The sequence below is a fragment of the Heloderma suspectum genome, chromosome 4, assembly GCF_057233095.1.
Source record: "Heloderma suspectum isolate Gila_16-S chromosome 4, 16-S_ref, whole genome shotgun sequence".
In the NCBI taxonomy this organism is placed as follows: Eukaryota; Metazoa; Chordata; class Lepidosauria; order Squamata; family Helodermatidae; genus Heloderma; species Heloderma suspectum.
Window position 1 is genome coordinate 82,822,887 of NC_139461.1, and position 18,032 is coordinate 82,840,918.

Genomic DNA, 18,032 nt, shown 5'->3' on the forward strand with positions numbered 1-18,032 from the left:
TGTGCTCTTTGAATGCTAGATAAAGAATATGATTTATTACTGAATTTACATGGCTATCCATAAGCATATGCTCTCTAAGCAGCTCACAAAAACAAAGAAGAAAATATCTTAATATTATAAGCTAAGATCACATTAGGAAGAAACGCTTAACTTTAGTGAACTGAAGGGTAGGAATATGTCACTGGCAGATTTAAAAGAGTAGCTGACATCTGCCCTAGAACCACAGTTCCTTGGTATAATCCAGCCTTCCCCAACCTGGTGCCCTACAGGTGTTTTGGACTTCAACTGCCATCAGCCCCAGCCAGTCAGCAAATGGTCAGAAATGCTGGGAGTTGTAGTCTAAAACAGCTAGAGGGCACAAGGTTCGGTCAGGCTGGTGCAATGATTTCATTCATGCATAGTTTGATTAACCTTTCATTAACAACTGGAATGCCTAAAGGCTAAGATCCAAAGAAGCATACAACTAGGATGGCGAGCCCAAAGGGGCTTGATCCTTCAGCCTCAAAACAGCAATGCGCATGGCAAACTTTTGAAAAACTGAGGAGAGGTTCAAAATCAGTTTGTTCTATGGCAAAAAAACCCATTTCACTTGAACCAGCTCCTCGAGGGTTCTTCTAAGTAGCTGTTTGTGTAGTAGCCAGAGCTAAGTGGTTAGAAAAAAACAATGAAGACACTTTTATTTTGACAGGGTTTTAATGTGTAACACCTAGATTTAATGGGTGTAATCTTTTACCCTTGCTGCTATTTTTGTTTTGTCTTGTTTTATTGTTTTTGTTTTACATTATATGCTCTTTGTTGTTGCTTTTAGAAACTGGTTGTTAGATGTGCTTGTACTTTTTACTGATTATATTCTATGGTTTTAGGATTTTGCTTCTGTGGGTACTTTGAGTAGAAGAGCAGGCTATAAAGAAATTAGATGATGATGATGATGATTCTAGCCAAAATATTTCCATTATGAAGAGAGACAACAGAAATCTTAATTTTGTTTACATTGTACGATCATATATAAATGTGAGGTTGAAGATCTTGTCTAAAGAAATCTGCAACATACAGAATCCTCTGATGTTATAATTTATGTACCCATTTCCTAGTTGTACTCCAGGTAGCTCAGCACATATAACACTACAAAAAATTTTCTTTTTTCATTTTTGGATTTTTTTCATGCAAAACAGAATCTTCCACATCACTACCCATGGACTCTTATGAATAAGAATGTATGTCAATCATATTATGCCTTTTCAATATTTTGCTTTCATTTTAGTCATTTTTATCATCTTTTTTTTAGCTTAAATAGCAATGTGTATTTCATTCAACTATACTTGAGTTTTATTGTTCCAGAAGCTGATCGTATGTAAATACTGAGTTTCTTTCCACAACGGTTGAACTATGATTCATTTTATGGTGTGGCAGAAAAATTCAACCAAAGATATGGCATTAACAACACAATAGCTGAAATCCCACTACAGTCCCAACCTGACATCTAAAGAACATGTTCAGATCCTTCATAGTGATCTTTCCCTTTTTCCAAATAGTCCCTCTTTTAAATGGCTCTGCTGCAGAGCTGGATATATTACATACATTAGCACTACAGTGTAATCCAACATTACTTGGTGCTGAAATCCTTAATAAATGCTGTCCATGTGAAACTTCAAGCCAGATGTGATCAAGGCTATTTGAATACGAATACCTGAAAACCTATAAACTGTTTGGGCAACCTGTTACATGTTGGCAAACTTATGTATGTTGTCCTCTACTTGCCTCCTCTGCTTGTCCAAATGCTACCATGGCACTTTATCCTGTCTAACACAAAGGGCTTCTTTGATATCCCCTCCTTCAGAATGATTAAGTGGGTTCATAAGAAAGAACTGGACCAAGCAAATAATCAGAAGAATTATGTGGTGCAGCCCATATAGGCTTATAATTTTAAACTGCATGTGTGTGTTGGTGGGGGGGGGGAGTGGGGAACAGGGGACTGCCTTTTGAACTTTATCCCTGTATTAAAAATTCCCATCCCTCATTTTTGTACCATCTAGCCTGATGAAGATTTCTCTTCCTTTCTGTCAGTGGTGCTGGCTGCACCAGCTAATTTAGCCACTGTATGGAGTAAGTGAAACAAAATCGGTTCTCCAGCAAGTAGAAAATAATTCTGACCATGTAACAGCTACATAATCCCAAGATGTGTTGCAATGGGAGGGATGGTGGGCTGCCATGCCACTCAGTATGGAAGGTGAGGAAAGCTAGGCACAAGCCTGTTAAAGTCCCCTGCTCCATTGGGCAAATCCACTTTCTCTCCTTTGTTTCTCCTTCCATAATGGGGAGGGAAAGGCCAGTCCCAACCTCCGCAGGGGAAAAATAGAAGAGTTATTGTATATTAGAGAAACTTTGTGATCTATGCTGCTAACAGTGTTGACAAACCTAGAAAATATATATTCTACTGAGAATCTATTGACCTTAAGACACAGCAAAATGTTGCAGACTTGGTGCAACCAATACTTAAATTATTCTCCCTCACTGTCAATGCACATTCATGCACAGGTGTTTTTTTTTTTTTAATCATTATTTGAGAGAAAAAAACAAGTATCAGTACACTGGTTTGTCATTTTCTGCATCCTGTTTCCAATAGTGGCCAACTAGATAATTCCACATGCAGGCCATGAAGGCAGCAGCCCTCTTGCCACGCTCCCTCTAACACCTTGCTAGACAGCTCCCCTGCTATCCTGAACATCTTGTTCCCTGGCTGCTCCACTGGACAGCTCCTTGGCCTCTCTAATAAGGCAGAATTTTGAACCACCTGGCAGGGATGATAAGAATAGGACATAGCAACTGGTCTTCAGTGGCATATTGCTCCTAAACCTGTTAACTTTATTAGTTATAATGGCTAACAGCCATGATTTTTTTTCAAACTTCCCTTTCCAAGTAAATTAATCATCACAACAACAAAAATCCGTAAGTTAACTATGCATTATGAACCAGTATTTTCTTTCTATTCTGAATCAACTGCCAATCAGATTCATTGGGTGACCCTGAGCAGTACTATTGTTATAACGAGGGGAAGAAAAGCTTATCTATCCACTTTATCTACAGCATGTATAATTGATCATATCCTCATATGCATTGATCATATCCTCCATCCACAGTCATCTTTTTTTCCCGAAACTAAAAAACTCAAACAGTGCCTTTTCTCATACTGAAGGTGCTCCAAGCCTTTGGTAATCTTGGTTCCCCCTTTCTACACCTTTTCCAGTTCAATGTTGCTTTTGAAAAGGAGAAACCAGAAGTATAAACAGTATTCTAAATACAGCCACAACATAAGGTTTATATAAAGACATTACAATCCTGCAGTTTTATTTTCAATCTATTTCCTAATAATCCCTAGCATGGAATTAGCTTTCTTCACAACTGCCACATAGTGTTGTCCTTTATGTTAAATAAATTGCTTGCTCTTTTTCACAACAGTTACCAACGATGTCCATACTCTGAGAATAAAAGTGTTACACTCTAGACAGGCTCTCCTTTGAAGAGTAAATGAAGAAAAAAAAAAAAGCCTTTTGACTGAAAAAGAAGCCCTAATACTGCACTCTTCAAAAAGACTCAGATGCAGCTAGAGAACCCAACTGCAGAGTGGAATAACCGTGGAAATTCCTATCTCTATTGTTATTGCTTTTTCTTGCTGGTGTGTCCCGCTGCTCTACTCTCACTACTTGTTAATAGTACAAGGGCCAATATTCTACTTTGAGGGAAAGGCTGATTTGCTAGGAGAATCAGAGCCCTTGGAACAGAAACAGTCCATCTCTCTTTTGTTTTCTGCTGCTTGTATTCCAGACTGAATAGACACAGACAACCATGTGCTTTTATAAGCGTTATATTTTCTTTCCTAAAGACACTCTCTCCTTTTAATATAAAAGGGAAAAACCAAGTTCCATTGAACCACCCTTGAACCAAACACAATTAAAACTGACCAAACACCCAATATCATACGCAGTAAAAATCCCCCTGCCACCCCCTCTTTCCAATATTTACCTCCACTTCACAGCCATATTCTGAGCCATCCAGAAGAATTACTTTGCACTGCATAGTTTTTGGTTTTTTGGCAATCTTTAGAGGAGATCTGGAGAGTTTGCTTGAGTTTGATTTCTGGGAGAGCTTATCGTCTTCAAACTGCTGGTATTCCAGTTGTTTTGCTGCTGCAGCAGCAAATTCGCGTTCTCTGTCAGTGGCCTACAAGAGAAAATAGGGAGATTAAGTTCCAATTTCAGACTTTAAAAATGTGGCTGATCGCAGCACGCTTTCAGAATCACAACACACAATCAGATATCCCTTTACAGAAGACTATTTAGAACCATTTTTAAAATAGAGACCTAACAGCAGTGCAACAGAGCTAACCATCATTCTATACTTTGAAAAGCCTTTCACGTCAGTGGAACTGCTGCTCTGTTAACTAATTCAGAGCAAGGTGCTAAGAAGGTGAAGAATCACTGCAGTAAGTCACTTTTACTTTTGGGGGAGTCCAACATGTTATATTACACTTAAATTACTATGCTTCTGTTCAAGAGACCAGGGGATGGCTAGAACAGTCCAACACTGCGTTATCCCCACCCGGCAGCTGCATTCCAATGGTAGCAGCGCTTTCGTAATGGCTGCCTCTTTACACAGCTCTTCCACAACTAGTCTACAAGCAGGATTTCAACAGCAAGAGCACCACAGTAATACCTTAGCTGAAGCTTAGAAAGTTAATCTTATTTTCATCTGACCATCATAAAAAATATCTGCTTTGGCTCAAAATAACTTCAGAGTAAGTCAGCAGCCTGCAGCCCTGACATTCATTACAAATTAATCCTCCAAGTCTGTTTTCTTCATTGTAACATGTCTCCATGAGAATGACTCAAATCTGGCCAAAAGCTTTAATCTGCTTTCAGACCTAAAGAGTCGTGTGTCGCGCAATACGCAGCAAAGTGAAGGGCTCCACTGCACATAATACAGAACACAGGGAGAAGAATTATATTTGTCTGTTAAAACTAGGGATGGCGGAGAATTTCTCCCCGAAACATCAGGGGGCCGAGCGCCAACGTGTTCGGCCCCCCGAACAAGTTTGGGGGAGAAATTCTCCGCCTCCCCGCCCCCCGCAACCCCCCCCCGGGACGGGACTTACCTTTCCCGAATGTCCCTCCTGGCGGCGGGTCCAGCCGGTGGTTCGTCAGGTCTTCGTCCAGGGCGGGAGCGGCAGCCGGTCTTTCGACTGGCTGCCGCCGCCGCCATTCCAATAAAAGAAAAAAAAAAACGCCCCCGTGATAGGCTACGTGACGATTAACGTAGCCTATCACAGCTAGATTTGCAAAGTCAGCCGTGATAGGCTACATAAATCGTCACGTAGCCTATCATGGGGGCGTTTCTTGTTTTTTGTTTTACTTTTAATTTCGCAGCCGGGCGAGGCGAGGCGCCTCCTCCCCAGCCTGAATTTCGGCCGGGCAAGGCGGGAAGCCTCCCCCCCGGCCTGAATTTCGGCCGGGCGAGGCGGGAAGCCTCTCCCCCCCGGCCTGAACTTCGCGGAGACAGCAGCGAAGCGCCTCCCCCCCACCGCGAAAAGCTGCGAGACCAGGTAAGTGACTTTCGTGCACCCCTAGTTAAAACTAGTGGGCGATGCAGAGAAAAACAAAGAACACATGTCTGCTGGGGAACTTCTAGTTTCAGCTGAGAACAACAGAAAAGTTAGAGCATGGGTACTAATTTCTAGGTGTAGGTAAACAGGAGAACAAAACTAAGCTGGGGAGAATTTCTCTAGTTTAGACTGTCACAGGAGTACCTTACATTACTTTTCACTGTGCACAAAGAACATGCCAGGAACTATTAGAGTAGGACCCAAAACTGTCAAGGCATGTTCATGAAGGAAGATAGTTTCACAGAAAATTAAGCCTCATCGTCCTAAAGAAGCTTGACATCCTGTTCATGCAGGTATCTAGGGCAAAATGACCACTAAGACACAACTTGCATTCAGTATTTGGTTTTGTATTTTTCATGCATATGTTCAAACTCTTTCATGTGTAATGAACTCTTCTGCAGAGATTGTTTCTCATATATTTCCACAAGCCATTTGATGATCTGGCCAATGGCACTAGAAATTAACATCTAACAGGGAAGAAAAAAATAAGTGAACATTTTTTTTGGATCAAGGTAGTTCCAGCTGGAGCAGCACTGAATCTGCTCAACTCTTGACCACAGCAGTCTTCCCATCTCTTCAGCCATACAATCTGGGCAGTGATTGTGTATTTATAGCCAGACTAAGTTTATACACTTTGATTCAACAATTTAAAAGAAGTCTTTGCCTCAGGCTGTGAGGGGAGTGGTCTGGATATTGGGGGGATGGAAATCACCTCATTGTCATGGTCACACCACTTCCTGGTGAAGTCTGGCCTCACGATGCCAGTCCTTCCTTGCAGAGATGGGAGATCCACTAAGATGAACCACCCTTAGAGACTTATGGAATCTGATGGATTTCTGAATGCTCTGGGAAATTTTCCAGTAGTCAAGGACAGTAATTCTCTTGAGGGCCCCACCATGCTGTGGAATGGTGAGGCATGAAGGGCCATTGAGGCTATTGCTCCTGAGCATCCTCTTTGGCACTCTGGAGTTCAGATGGCCCCCTTGTTTACCAAGGAGCTTCAAATGATGAAAAAGGATAGAAGACAGCTGGAACACAACTGGCGTAAGACTCATCATGAAGGCGACTGAACATGCATGAGAACATATAATCGCACTTACTGCGTGGTGGTGAAAGTGGCAAAGAGGGCCTACTTTGCTGCCTCCATTGTGTCCTCAAGCAGCTGTCCAGCTGAGCTTCTCTGAATGGTCTGGGACTGATTTCATCTACTCCTGTGAATCCAGCAATGGAGCCTTCGAGGGCTCACTCTAACAAATTTCCCAAACACTTTGAGGACAAAATTGCTCACCTTCATGCCGACTTGAATGCCTCTATTGATACAGTGTCTATTGACTCCACTACACTACCTTGTCCTGTTTTGTGAGATCAGTTTTAGTTTCTGGAGCCTAAGGATGTGGATAAGATGCTTGCATCTGTACAACCCACCACATGCTCCCTCGACCCTTGCCCTTCATGCCTTCTTTGATCATGACACTGCAATGTTTTACTGCTTTTGTTATAATGTTTAAAGGTATTTATGGTTTTATACTGTTTTTATATTGTATGTGTTTTTATGGAAAACACATATGATACAATACAATATTGCTTGGAAATCCTGGCATGTCAAATCTTGGGAGTTCCCCTTTAGTTAAGATGAGTTGCAAAAAAAAAAAGAGGGAAAAAAGGCTCTGCTATTTTAAGCCTCAAAATTCTGCTGCTTATAAAAATGTCACATGTAGAGCTAACAACTTGAAACTTGGTGTCCATAATCTAACTCATGAGGTATACAATCGTGCAAAATGTCAACCCAATCCAATGCTAATTGCCACAGATACAGCAAGTTCATATGTGCTAAAAATGGATACGTTTGTACTTTTTGCTGGCTCTTTCAAATTCTGGTGGAAACCACTGATATACTTTATTCAGGCTTGTTGAGGAGCTGTGTCTTTCAGTGGTTTGGTGAAATTCTAAGCAGTAGTTTAAAAATTATCAAGGCTTTTCTGCCCCATGAAAGCCTATGGCAGCAACTGCTGGCAAAGTTATGTCAGGCATGCTCAGTTTCACTCTGCAGCTAGAATGCTGCCAGTACACTCCAGTGTTTTGAATTCCATTTTCCTGTGCTTGCTTAAAGCAAGAAACAGGCATGCGTCAACTTGCAGGAGGATTCCTCTAGCAACACAGTAAGATTCAGCTGCTTCATAAAGGAATACATGGCCAGGATGATGTGGGGCATCTTTGCTGGTCCCAGGCACTCCATCTTCCCTATCTGTATTTGGGCCTGAAAGACCCCAGAAAAGTTTGACTGCATGGAGGGCAAGTTGTAAGCACAATTTGTGACATTGTACAACATCATTATTGATCACAGGGCATGTCTGGTAAGGTACCAGCCTTACTTCCAATTTCCTGGGTTTATGGAGCTTGAGCCAACATAACCTTAACTCTGGTCTTAAACCATAAATGTATGCTATATGGCAGATACCACCTTTGTTGGGAATCAGTTTGGAGAAGGCAGACAGTGCCTTCCTGTGGCAGAGGGACTAGTGTGGCCATGGAGATTCCTGCCAAAGTGCGGAGAATAGAAAGTTCATCTTGGTCAAGATGTTGGACAGCCAAACTCTCACAGGATCTACTGCTTGCAGAATTGAGGGCTGCTGACCATGTGGACAGTAACAGCTATCAATAGCTACTAGTCATGGTGACTATATGCTACTTCCAGGATCAGAGTCAGCTTGCCTTTAAATACCAGTTGCTGTGGCACAACAGCAGGAGAGGACTAGTGCCCTTGTGTCTTGCTGGTGGGCTTCCCCTAGGCATCTGGTCAGTCACTGTGGGAAACAGTATGCTAGACTAGATAGGCCTTTCATCTCATGCAGCAGGGCTTTTCTCATGTTCTTAGGATGGTAAAGGTAGCTTTCACCCAGCAGAGCTTTAGAAGGTTTAATGGGGAATCAACTTCACAACTTCCTCTTCCTGCAAGGGGAATGGCTTGCTGCTTGGGAGGTGTTGTTCAAGCATGACAAATTTTTGGTGCTGGGGGAGAATGTGGCCGGCTATCCATGGCAATCTCCCATGGATAGCCAGCTACATGCAGCTTTATTAGGGTTCTTGGATCTATCCCCTCCACACTGGTCTTAGGTTGATGTTTATATACATTCCATGAACCTTTAATAAACTTGTGGCCTGTTTAAACACAATGGCATCCCCTTTTTCTTCTTTCCTCCCACATCCACAATATTTTAACATGTGGCATCTTTATCACATCCAAAAATCAATGTTTTATTGAGTGGGAAAAAGCTTAGTGCTGAATCATTTTTTTCAAAATGACAGAAAGTAGTTAAAATGCAGTAATTTCGTAACTGTCAGGGCTTAATGAACCTGAGATTTTGTTAGTTTCAAACATCACCCCACCCTGAATGAAATTAGATTTCAGCAGGTGTCAAAGCTGAAATGTGCCTCCCACGTTTCTAGCTCCTCCAAAAATTGGTGCAATCTAACACAGCAATGAAATAATGATAAGGTTTTTCCCCCTCCTTTTAACAACAGCAATGGACTTTAAAATTAAGCTCAGCAGGGAGGACAACCTGACACAAATTACAAAAATAATGTAACGTGACTGAAGTGAAAAAAAATAGTTTCCAATCCCCATCCCACCCTCAGTACATTAGTACTTCTTCATTATACCAGAGTTTTAATAAAGGAGCCTTAAAAGAAAGAAATAATAATAATTAGACAGATATTTGTGTCTGAATAAAACCATGTTTTGGCGTTCTAGTGTCCATTACGATCTGTATAATTAGTCATGTTCTAATGCAGTAGTGGGCAACTTGTGGCCCTCCAGATGTTTTAGCCTTCATCCTTTACCACTGGCTATGTTGGCTAGAGCTGATGGAAGTTGTAGGGCAAAACATCTGGAGGACCACAAACAGCCCACCCCTGTTTGAATACATAACTTGCCTGTTCCTTTTTCACAGGAGTGCTGTGGGCTGCGACAGCAGAAAATTGTTCTAATGCATTCTGGTGTTCTTCACTCAACTGCTGTTGCTGCTGCTGCTCTTGGGGCCCTGTCCCACTTGTTCCTTGTTGCCCAGAAGTTTCTTTCTGCTCTTGGTCCTGATCCTTAGATTCAGAGTCTGACCCAGATTCTGTAGTCATGGTTGATTATTCTGCAATACAAACCACAGCTATTCAGTCATAAAAATTCAAAAGGAAACAAGTAAGTTGAATTTAGAACATGAGTAAGATTGTTACAAATATCACAAAGTTCCGCTGGGCAAATTAGACCAGTTGGAGGGAAATAGAAAGTCATGTCCACCCACCTCTGCACATGATAGGAATTGGGAGTGATCATCATATTTACTTCCCTGCGCCCTCACCACATGTATGTGCTCCCTGTTCAGACATGAAGAAGGTCACTTAAAAGTCCCCCACAATCCTAACCAAGCACTGAGTCCCTAAGCAGGACTTGTTTCTGAAGGCTGGTGGGTTCAGTGATTAGATTTAGGAAGATGCTGGATTCAAATAAATTAGATGCTCCCTGTTCAGACCTTCTACATGTTTGATCATCTGATGATCAATCCCTCTTCATGTTCAACTCTGCCACTAGACTCCCAAAGAGATTAGATTGAAAATGCCCTGTCCCTGGCCTGTCACTCACTTCTATATCTTTGTACCACTCAGGAATCCCTCTGAAATTAGGGTCTCATAATGGCCCAGTTGTAGGCAATGACAAATATCTTAAGTGTAGAACTTTATGCAACCTTAAAAATAAGTTTTCAAATTAAATAGATACAACACAGTCACAATTTGAATTGCACTGATTATTATTATTAACTAAATTTATATCCCGCCTTTTTTCCTCCTTAAGGAACCCAAGGCAGCATACGTAATCCTCCTCCTCCTCAGGGGGGGAGGAGGATTACGTATTCAGGGGTAGACAACTACTTTGTTACTCTTCCACCATATAGTTAGTGCACAACTAACTGTTATGAAAATTTCACTGTGGTAATGGTGATATCATCCGTACTAACGCACACAACCAAATATATAAAAAGCAACAAAAAACCCTCACCTTCATATAATATCATGAGGAGTCTGTATCCATTTTGTATGAAGTACACAATTCAAAATCCTCCATATAAAGTGAATACATAACACACTCTATACGAAAGTATAAATAATCTAACAGCAGAATCCCTTTAAAAACATCAAAATCCATTCATGCCATCTTACTGAAATTTACAAAAGAATATAACTTCATATAAGCCAACATATCAAAATGTATAGAGCAAAGTTACATAGCAAAACATCCAAAAATATTCTATGCTTGATGTTATATGAAATTACAGCCTGAATATTATATCCATCAAATAAATGGACAGTAAACAGTGACCCAAATGACACATTACTTTGAAGACAAAGCTAGCAGCTACATCTTCCTTCCTTCCTCTAAAGTAAGAGCAAGGCCCTGATCTGGATCAAGACCCTAGCATGAGGGTAACCTTAATCCTTTGCCCTCCACTATGATGCCAATCTAGATCCCATTTTGTCAATGAAAATTACAGGTATGAGGTGTTTTATCTGGATCAAAACCACAGTGGGGGGCAAAGAATTAAAGCCCCCTCCACTCCCCATGCTAGGATCCCAATCCAGGTTAGGGTCCCTGCATTTACTTTACAGTAAAAAATAAAGATTAAAGTAACATGTGGATTGGCTTGGGGAGATGTTTTGAGAAGAGGAGGAAGAAAAAGAACCAGAAATACAGGCTACACATATTCTGTATGAAGTTTATCAATAGATTTCTGGTATAGGGACACAATAATCATAAATTGTATAACTTCAAGATTATCTCAATTCCCTCCATTGTAAAAACAAAAGAGTGTTTGTGAAAAACGTTTGTACAGCCAGATAGCTCAAGAAACTGAATACAAGTAAATAATAAATATTTCATCAAGCAATTAAGGAGGGAAGAAAGTTTCACTAAAATGAATCTCTACAATTCTCTGCAGAGTCACTAATTTTTTTGATCATTTAGGACCAATTTCCTTCTTTTTTCAAACTCTTTCAACTACTATAAAGCCAAGGGTTTTTTCCACTGCTGACTTCATTGCCATGCCTCAGCTTACTTTCCATCCTTCTTACTGATGATGTCTACAATACATTTTCTGTAAAGGCTTCACTGGGATAGCTCAAGTTATTCCCTCATCACTTTCTTGTTGAAGAAACATCATTGCTATGAATCCATTGCTTCTACAGTGGCTATAAAGTGCCTTGCTTACATAAGGTACATGCACAACCATCATTCACCACTTAAAAGCTTTATTTAATGCTTTAGAAAACCAAATGTGCTTCAGATAGCAATTTATCTACTTTCATTTTAATTTATCCAAGCTATGCACAAAATAGTTCTCCATTTTTTGCCAATATGATAGGTGTAGCAATAACATTAGTAAATGGTCTAGAGTGGGCCCTAAACAAAAATATTACCTGACCATGAGCAGCCTACTTGGGTGGTAATTCGAAATCACTAAAATGTATTTAATTCAGGGGTAGACAACTTTGGGTGTCAATTTCCATTCCTGGGACCCACTTGGGGGCGGGAGGGTGCACCCCAACTGCTTGCACCATCGAACTTTCATTGCACTTTGCTGCTCAATTTCGGTGATACAACCAAAGCCAAAGCTAAATATGGTCATTTTCAGCCTCTGTAGTGTTTCACTGCCAAAATTCAGTGGCAAACTGCTGATTGATTTTCTGCCAGTGCACTGTTGAATTTTGGTGGCAGGGGCCAGTAGGGGCCACAATAACGGCCAGGGGTACATACAGCATGTTGCCTATACCTAATTTAATCCCTCATTCCCTTAGACAAATAGTACTTTCAGCCACCATTTTTTTCAGTTGGTTTTTCAGCTTCATATCTGTCTCTTGGACTTTCCCAAGACAGAAGAAAGTCAGGCAGCCTGAAAACAACAATGCTAATTATTCATATACTATTTCTGTGTCTAGGGTGATTTTCCTGGCATGGTAAACTATTGCCTGCCTTTAATAGCCAGCATGGAAAGTTTAAACCAGGGGTAGGTGACCTTTTCGGCCCCACAGGCAAATCTGTCATTTTCTGGGCCTCATGGCACATTTTAAACTTTAAACACTGTGCTGCAAATTAAATTTACAGAACTACTTTTATGGGTCCCCTCCATAAACATTCACTACAAATTGTATGTTTTTTACAGGTCCCATTTGTTCCCTCTAATAGTGAGCTCAGGAAGCTGAATGTTGACAGGAGTGGAGCCTTAATGGAAGGATACTGAGAAATAAGAGGGAGGTATTAACATGTCCAGGTAACTGAGATATGCAAAGTAAAAACATTTTTTTTAAAAATCCCAAAAGAGGGCAACCTATCACCCCTCAAAAACCATCTCAGTGAGAATTGAGCATGCTCAATGATCTCAAGGAACTACAAATGTTGCCTAACAGTTGCAGATAAAAAGGGCATGGAGACAGTGAATGGTCTGCCTGAGCCCCTTTCCAGCTGGAGGTGGACATGATTGGTTAGCACCCAAAACAGGAACTTCTACTGAGAGGGTAAAGATGTACTGCAATATCTTAGAAGCTTTAAGAAGCAATCATGATCTCCACACCTGCTGAACCACCATGAGGTTTCCTGCATATTTAATTCCACCAGGCCACTGAAATGAGACTAAGCAGCCATCTCTTGGCCAAGATTTCCAGAATGCCCCAATATCCTATTCTGCTGTCTGAAGCAGAGTCATATCAAAATGTTGAGGAAAGGAAAAAGGAAAGGTTCCTCCTGTGCAAGCACCGGGTCATTACTGACCCCTAGAGGGACGCCGTTTGCGCTGGCGTTTTCATGGCAGACTATAGCGGGGTGGTTTGCCACTGCCTTCCCCAGTCATGACTACCTTTCCCCCAGCAAGCTGGGTACTCATTTTACCGACCTCGGAAGGATGGAAGGCTGAGTCAACCTGAGCCAGCTACCCGAGACCTGGCTTCCACTGGGATCGAACTCAGGTCGTGGGGAGAGTTTCGGTTGCAATACTGCTACCTACCACTCTGAGCCACACATATCAAAACGTTGAGACTATGCTATAAAAAACAGCAACTTTTGTTTGTTTGTTTTAGAGATACATTATTTACTTCATTAGACCTTATCCCTGTTGACAACCATATTAGCTCACCTTAATTTAAATCATAATTTTACATGGTTTTATAAAACAGCATTTTTAATTTGAAGTTCCACTCCAATGAGCCACAGGATTCTTAAAGCCTTTGGCTGCTATTCTGCACAGTGTCCTTGAATCCCACACATCAATAGGATTTAAGCACCCTAACTGTGCATTGGATTTAAACCTTTATTACTATTTCCCCAAAATAAAATAAATTTTCATAACTGAAGTTTAAACTGCTAGATATTATTGCATTTGGCAGGCAACTGTCTATGTGTTAATATTTCCAGGTCATTGTATATTTTATTATTGAATCCCAAAGCATTACTAGAACCATATTAATTGAGCAGACAGAACTGGGCAATTCACATATACACCTTTCCTTATACTGTACCATGTTACCATTTACAAGACATCAAACTGGGAAATAATACTAGTCAAATTTTTTTAGAAAATATATGTACTATAAAACCATTCAAAATGTGCTAGCATGTCTCAAACAGATAGTTTTCCATTCAGATTTTAAAATTTGCCAGCTGTTTAACAATCCAATATATCCAACTCAGTCATACATATGGTGTTTAAAAACAAAAACCCTCCATGCAGCGAAACAAGAAGCCAGAATGAACAGACATTAAGTTGGATGCAGACGTGCCTGGAGCAGAAGACCAGGAAGTGGACACTCCTTTGGATGGAAAAGTAGGGGTGATTTTTGCCAATTTTTCCTGCAATCCCTTATGCCCCCAAAATCTGCTCCAGAGGGTTAGGGGACCCTGTGGAACAGAATGGGAAGTGGCTCTGGGATCTGTAGTGGGGAGGGAAAGTTGGCAGAAGTTGCCTCTTCTCTTTCCACCCATAGGAGTGTCCAGTTCATGAAATTGGCGCCTTCGCTGGATCTAACTCATTTCCATGAATGGAAGGAGCCCTTCCATTTGCAAAACAGAAAGTCTGGATCCAACCCTATTAGTAAACTTCATGATCACATTTAAAGTCACTGAGTAATGGGACCAAGCTTAATAGGTCCACTTGGCTCAGTAAATGCAACTGGAAGCAACACATCCAAACTGTGGTCATATACAACTATTCAATTTTTAAAATGTATGGAAGAAATAACTCAAAAACAAGCTAAATGAAATGTAATATTAACACAATTCACACCAGTGGAACCTCAGCCACTGAGGTCAATTCTGTAAAGATTTCATTTTTTGCAAGAGATCTTAGGCACCATAACACAACATTTTAATCAAATATAATAAGGTTAAAAAAAAAAAAACCCTACAAGAATGTAAGAATTCCATGAAGCCAATCTTCTTGTTCATGATTCTAATTAATTAATTAATTAATTAATTGACTTGTACCTAGACTTTCTACCAAAAATGGCACTCGAGACTTACAATCACTAATAAAACTTGATAAATAATACAACAAATACATTAAACACATTAAAACATGATTAAAAACAACAGTAACAGAGTAAAAACAGCCTCTAGCAACAGACCCACTTACACACTGAAGGCCCACTTGTATAAAATGGTCTTTCCCTCCTGGTGGAAGGATAGCAGAGCGAACCTAGCTTCCCTCGGGAGGGGTCACCAAGAAAGCCCAACTTTGTTGCCACCAAAGGCACCTCTCTTGGTCTCAAAAGAAAGGCCTCTCCCAAAGATCTTAAAAACTGGGCAGGCTCATATGGAAGAAGGCAGTCTTTCAAGTATCCTGGCCTCAAGCCATATAGGGCTTTATAGGTCATAACTAGCAACTTGAATTCTGCCCAGAAACAGACCAGTAGCCAGCGAAGCTGTTGTAACAAGGGGTCGCATGCTCCCTGTAACCAGCCCTGGTCAACAGTGTGGCCGCAGCATTCTGGACCAGATGAAGTTTCTGAACAGTTTTCAAAGGCAACCTCATGTAGAGCACGTTACAGTAGTCCAAACAGGATGAAACTAAAGCATGTTGACTGTGGCCACATCGAACATCTATAGGACTGGGTGCAGTTACCATGCTAACTTCAACTGTGCAAACACACTCCTGGCCACCCACCAAAACCTGGGCATCCAGGTTCAAGGCTGAGTCCAGAAGTACACTGAAACTGTGAGCCTGAGTCATCAAGGGGAGTGTAACCCCATCCAACACAGGTTAAATCCATATTCCCTGATCTGCCTTTTGACTAACCAGGAGCTTTTCTGTCTTGGTTGGATTAAGCTTCAATTTGTTTGCCCTCATCCAGTCCACTACCAACATCAGACACCGATTTAGAATTAGAACAGCTTCCTTGGATTTGGATGGAAAGGAGAGATAGAGTTAGGTGTCATCAGCATACTGGTGGCATGAACCCCAAAACTGGACAATCTCTCCAAGCAGTTTCATTTATACATTACATAGCATAGGGGATAGAATAGAACCCTGAGAGACACCAGAGGCCAACGGCCACAGTGTTGAACGGGAATCCCCCAGCAGCACATTCTGAGATCACCCCTCCAAGAAGGACCGGAACCACCATATTAACAGTTCCTCCCATTCCCATCTCAGACAGACACTCCAGAAGGATACCATGAGTGATAGTACTGAGAGGTTTTGCTGAGCCACTGAGAAGTTCAGCAAAACCAATAGGGATACACTCCCCCTGTTCAGTTCCTAGCGTAGATCTCCCACCAAGGTGACCAAAGCAGACTCTATCATATAACCAGGCCTGAAGCCAACATACTTAAATTAAGGTTTCTTTTATGAGTAGTAATATGTTAACATAAACAAAGCTGGCAAGCCTGACCAACTTTTCTTATTCTCCTCCTCCACTGAAGCAATTGATACTTTGTCTGTTCTACATTACAAGTACTTTAAAAATATTCCTTACATAAAACAATACAGATTTTGTTGAAACACTGGCTTATAATTCTGCTGAACCTGGTAGAATTCTATGTTTCTCTATGCTGTGCACAGCTAATTGTAAAGGAAAATGCTTTGCACTTTTTAATGATTATCCTCAATGTTCACAAAGACAGCTGTGCTATGCCATCAAGCATCAATCACAATGGTTGTGCACAAGATTAATTCTGATGTTTATTCTCCACATTAAAAAACAAACAAACCACCACCTTTGAGTTGAACCATAAACTCTGGTCCCTCTTCTTCAAAGCCCTGCACGTTGACCTAAGAAAACATCTTCCAGGTGCACCTTCATTAATTTCAGATGATCCCAAGATTCAACTAACAGCTGTGGTACTGATCAACTTCAAATAAACACTGACTAGGGTAAGCAAGGTAAACAAGACCTAACTGTTGCTATTGGCCATCTAAAGAACCTTCTGAAGATGTCCCTAACTCCCCAATAACCCATGTTGTTTGGTACCTACTGGATTCTTCCTAATTTTTGTTTCATTTTAGTACATGCATTACATTACACTGCATTACAAAATATCCTTATTATCTTCTTCCATTGCAGTATAATCATTTTACTTTAAAGCTCCTGATAACATGAATACATTCAATTTTTCTGGCTACTATTTCTATATTTCCTGATAGCTACACTGGGTGTAAACTAAGGAGAGGAAACAGAATAGCTTTGGCTGTTTTCCTTAGTTCCTTACAGAAAGCTTATTGGAATGGGAGGAATATATTATATTACACGTTCTGAAACGCATCAGGAATCAGAGCACTGGGTTGGGATCTTGCAGATGGTCTTTAATCATCATCATCATCATCATCCTGCCCTTTCCCCCAATACTGGGACTCAAGGCAGCTTTACAACATTAAAAACTTGTACTGCTAAAACATAAATATATACAAAAGTTAAATATATAATTAAATCATCAATAATGTTAAATTGTATAAAATATCAGAATTTAAAAAACAACAATATAAACAATAGTACCAATCCATCATATTCTCACAGGTCCAGATGATCTATCCCCAAAGGCCTGCCGGAACAAAAAAGTTTTGGCCTGCCTGCAAAAGCATACCAAGGAGGGTGCCACCCTCACCTCTCTGGGAAGGGAATTCCAGACCCTTGGGCCAGCCACCAAGAAGGCCTTCTCTAGGGATGGCGGAGAATTCCGCCACGGATTTCAGTGAAGCCGAATGCACTGGCATTCAGCCCCCCGAAATCCGTGGCAGAACGGCCTGCCCCCCCCGCCCCCCCACGGATCCCCCCTGGGACGAGACTTACCTGGGAGGGATGTTCCGGATGGCAGCAGCTCCAGCGGCGGCGGCTGGTCTTCCGACCG

The 18,032-nt window shown here is 41.1% G+C and overlaps 1 protein-coding gene across 8 annotated transcripts in view; it reads right to left on the reverse strand.

Annotated features, from left to right (window-relative positions):
- Positions 1-18,032, reverse strand: part of EPB41L3 (erythrocyte membrane protein band 4.1 like 3) — a 157,755-nt gene that overhangs the window by 87,595 nt on the left and 52,128 nt on the right. For all 8 annotated transcript variants that reach the window (XM_084849816.1, XM_084849815.1, XM_084849814.1 and 5 more), the window contains 2 exons: positions 9,590-9,798; positions 4,021-4,218 (listed from right to left, as the gene is read on the reverse strand). In XM_084849816.1, coding sequence (XP_084705942.1) covers positions 4,021-4,218; positions 9,590-9,787 — 396 coding nt within the window. In that variant the 5' untranslated portion in view covers positions 9,788-9,798. The remainder of the gene's footprint in view (positions 1-4,020; positions 4,219-9,589; positions 9,799-18,032) is intronic.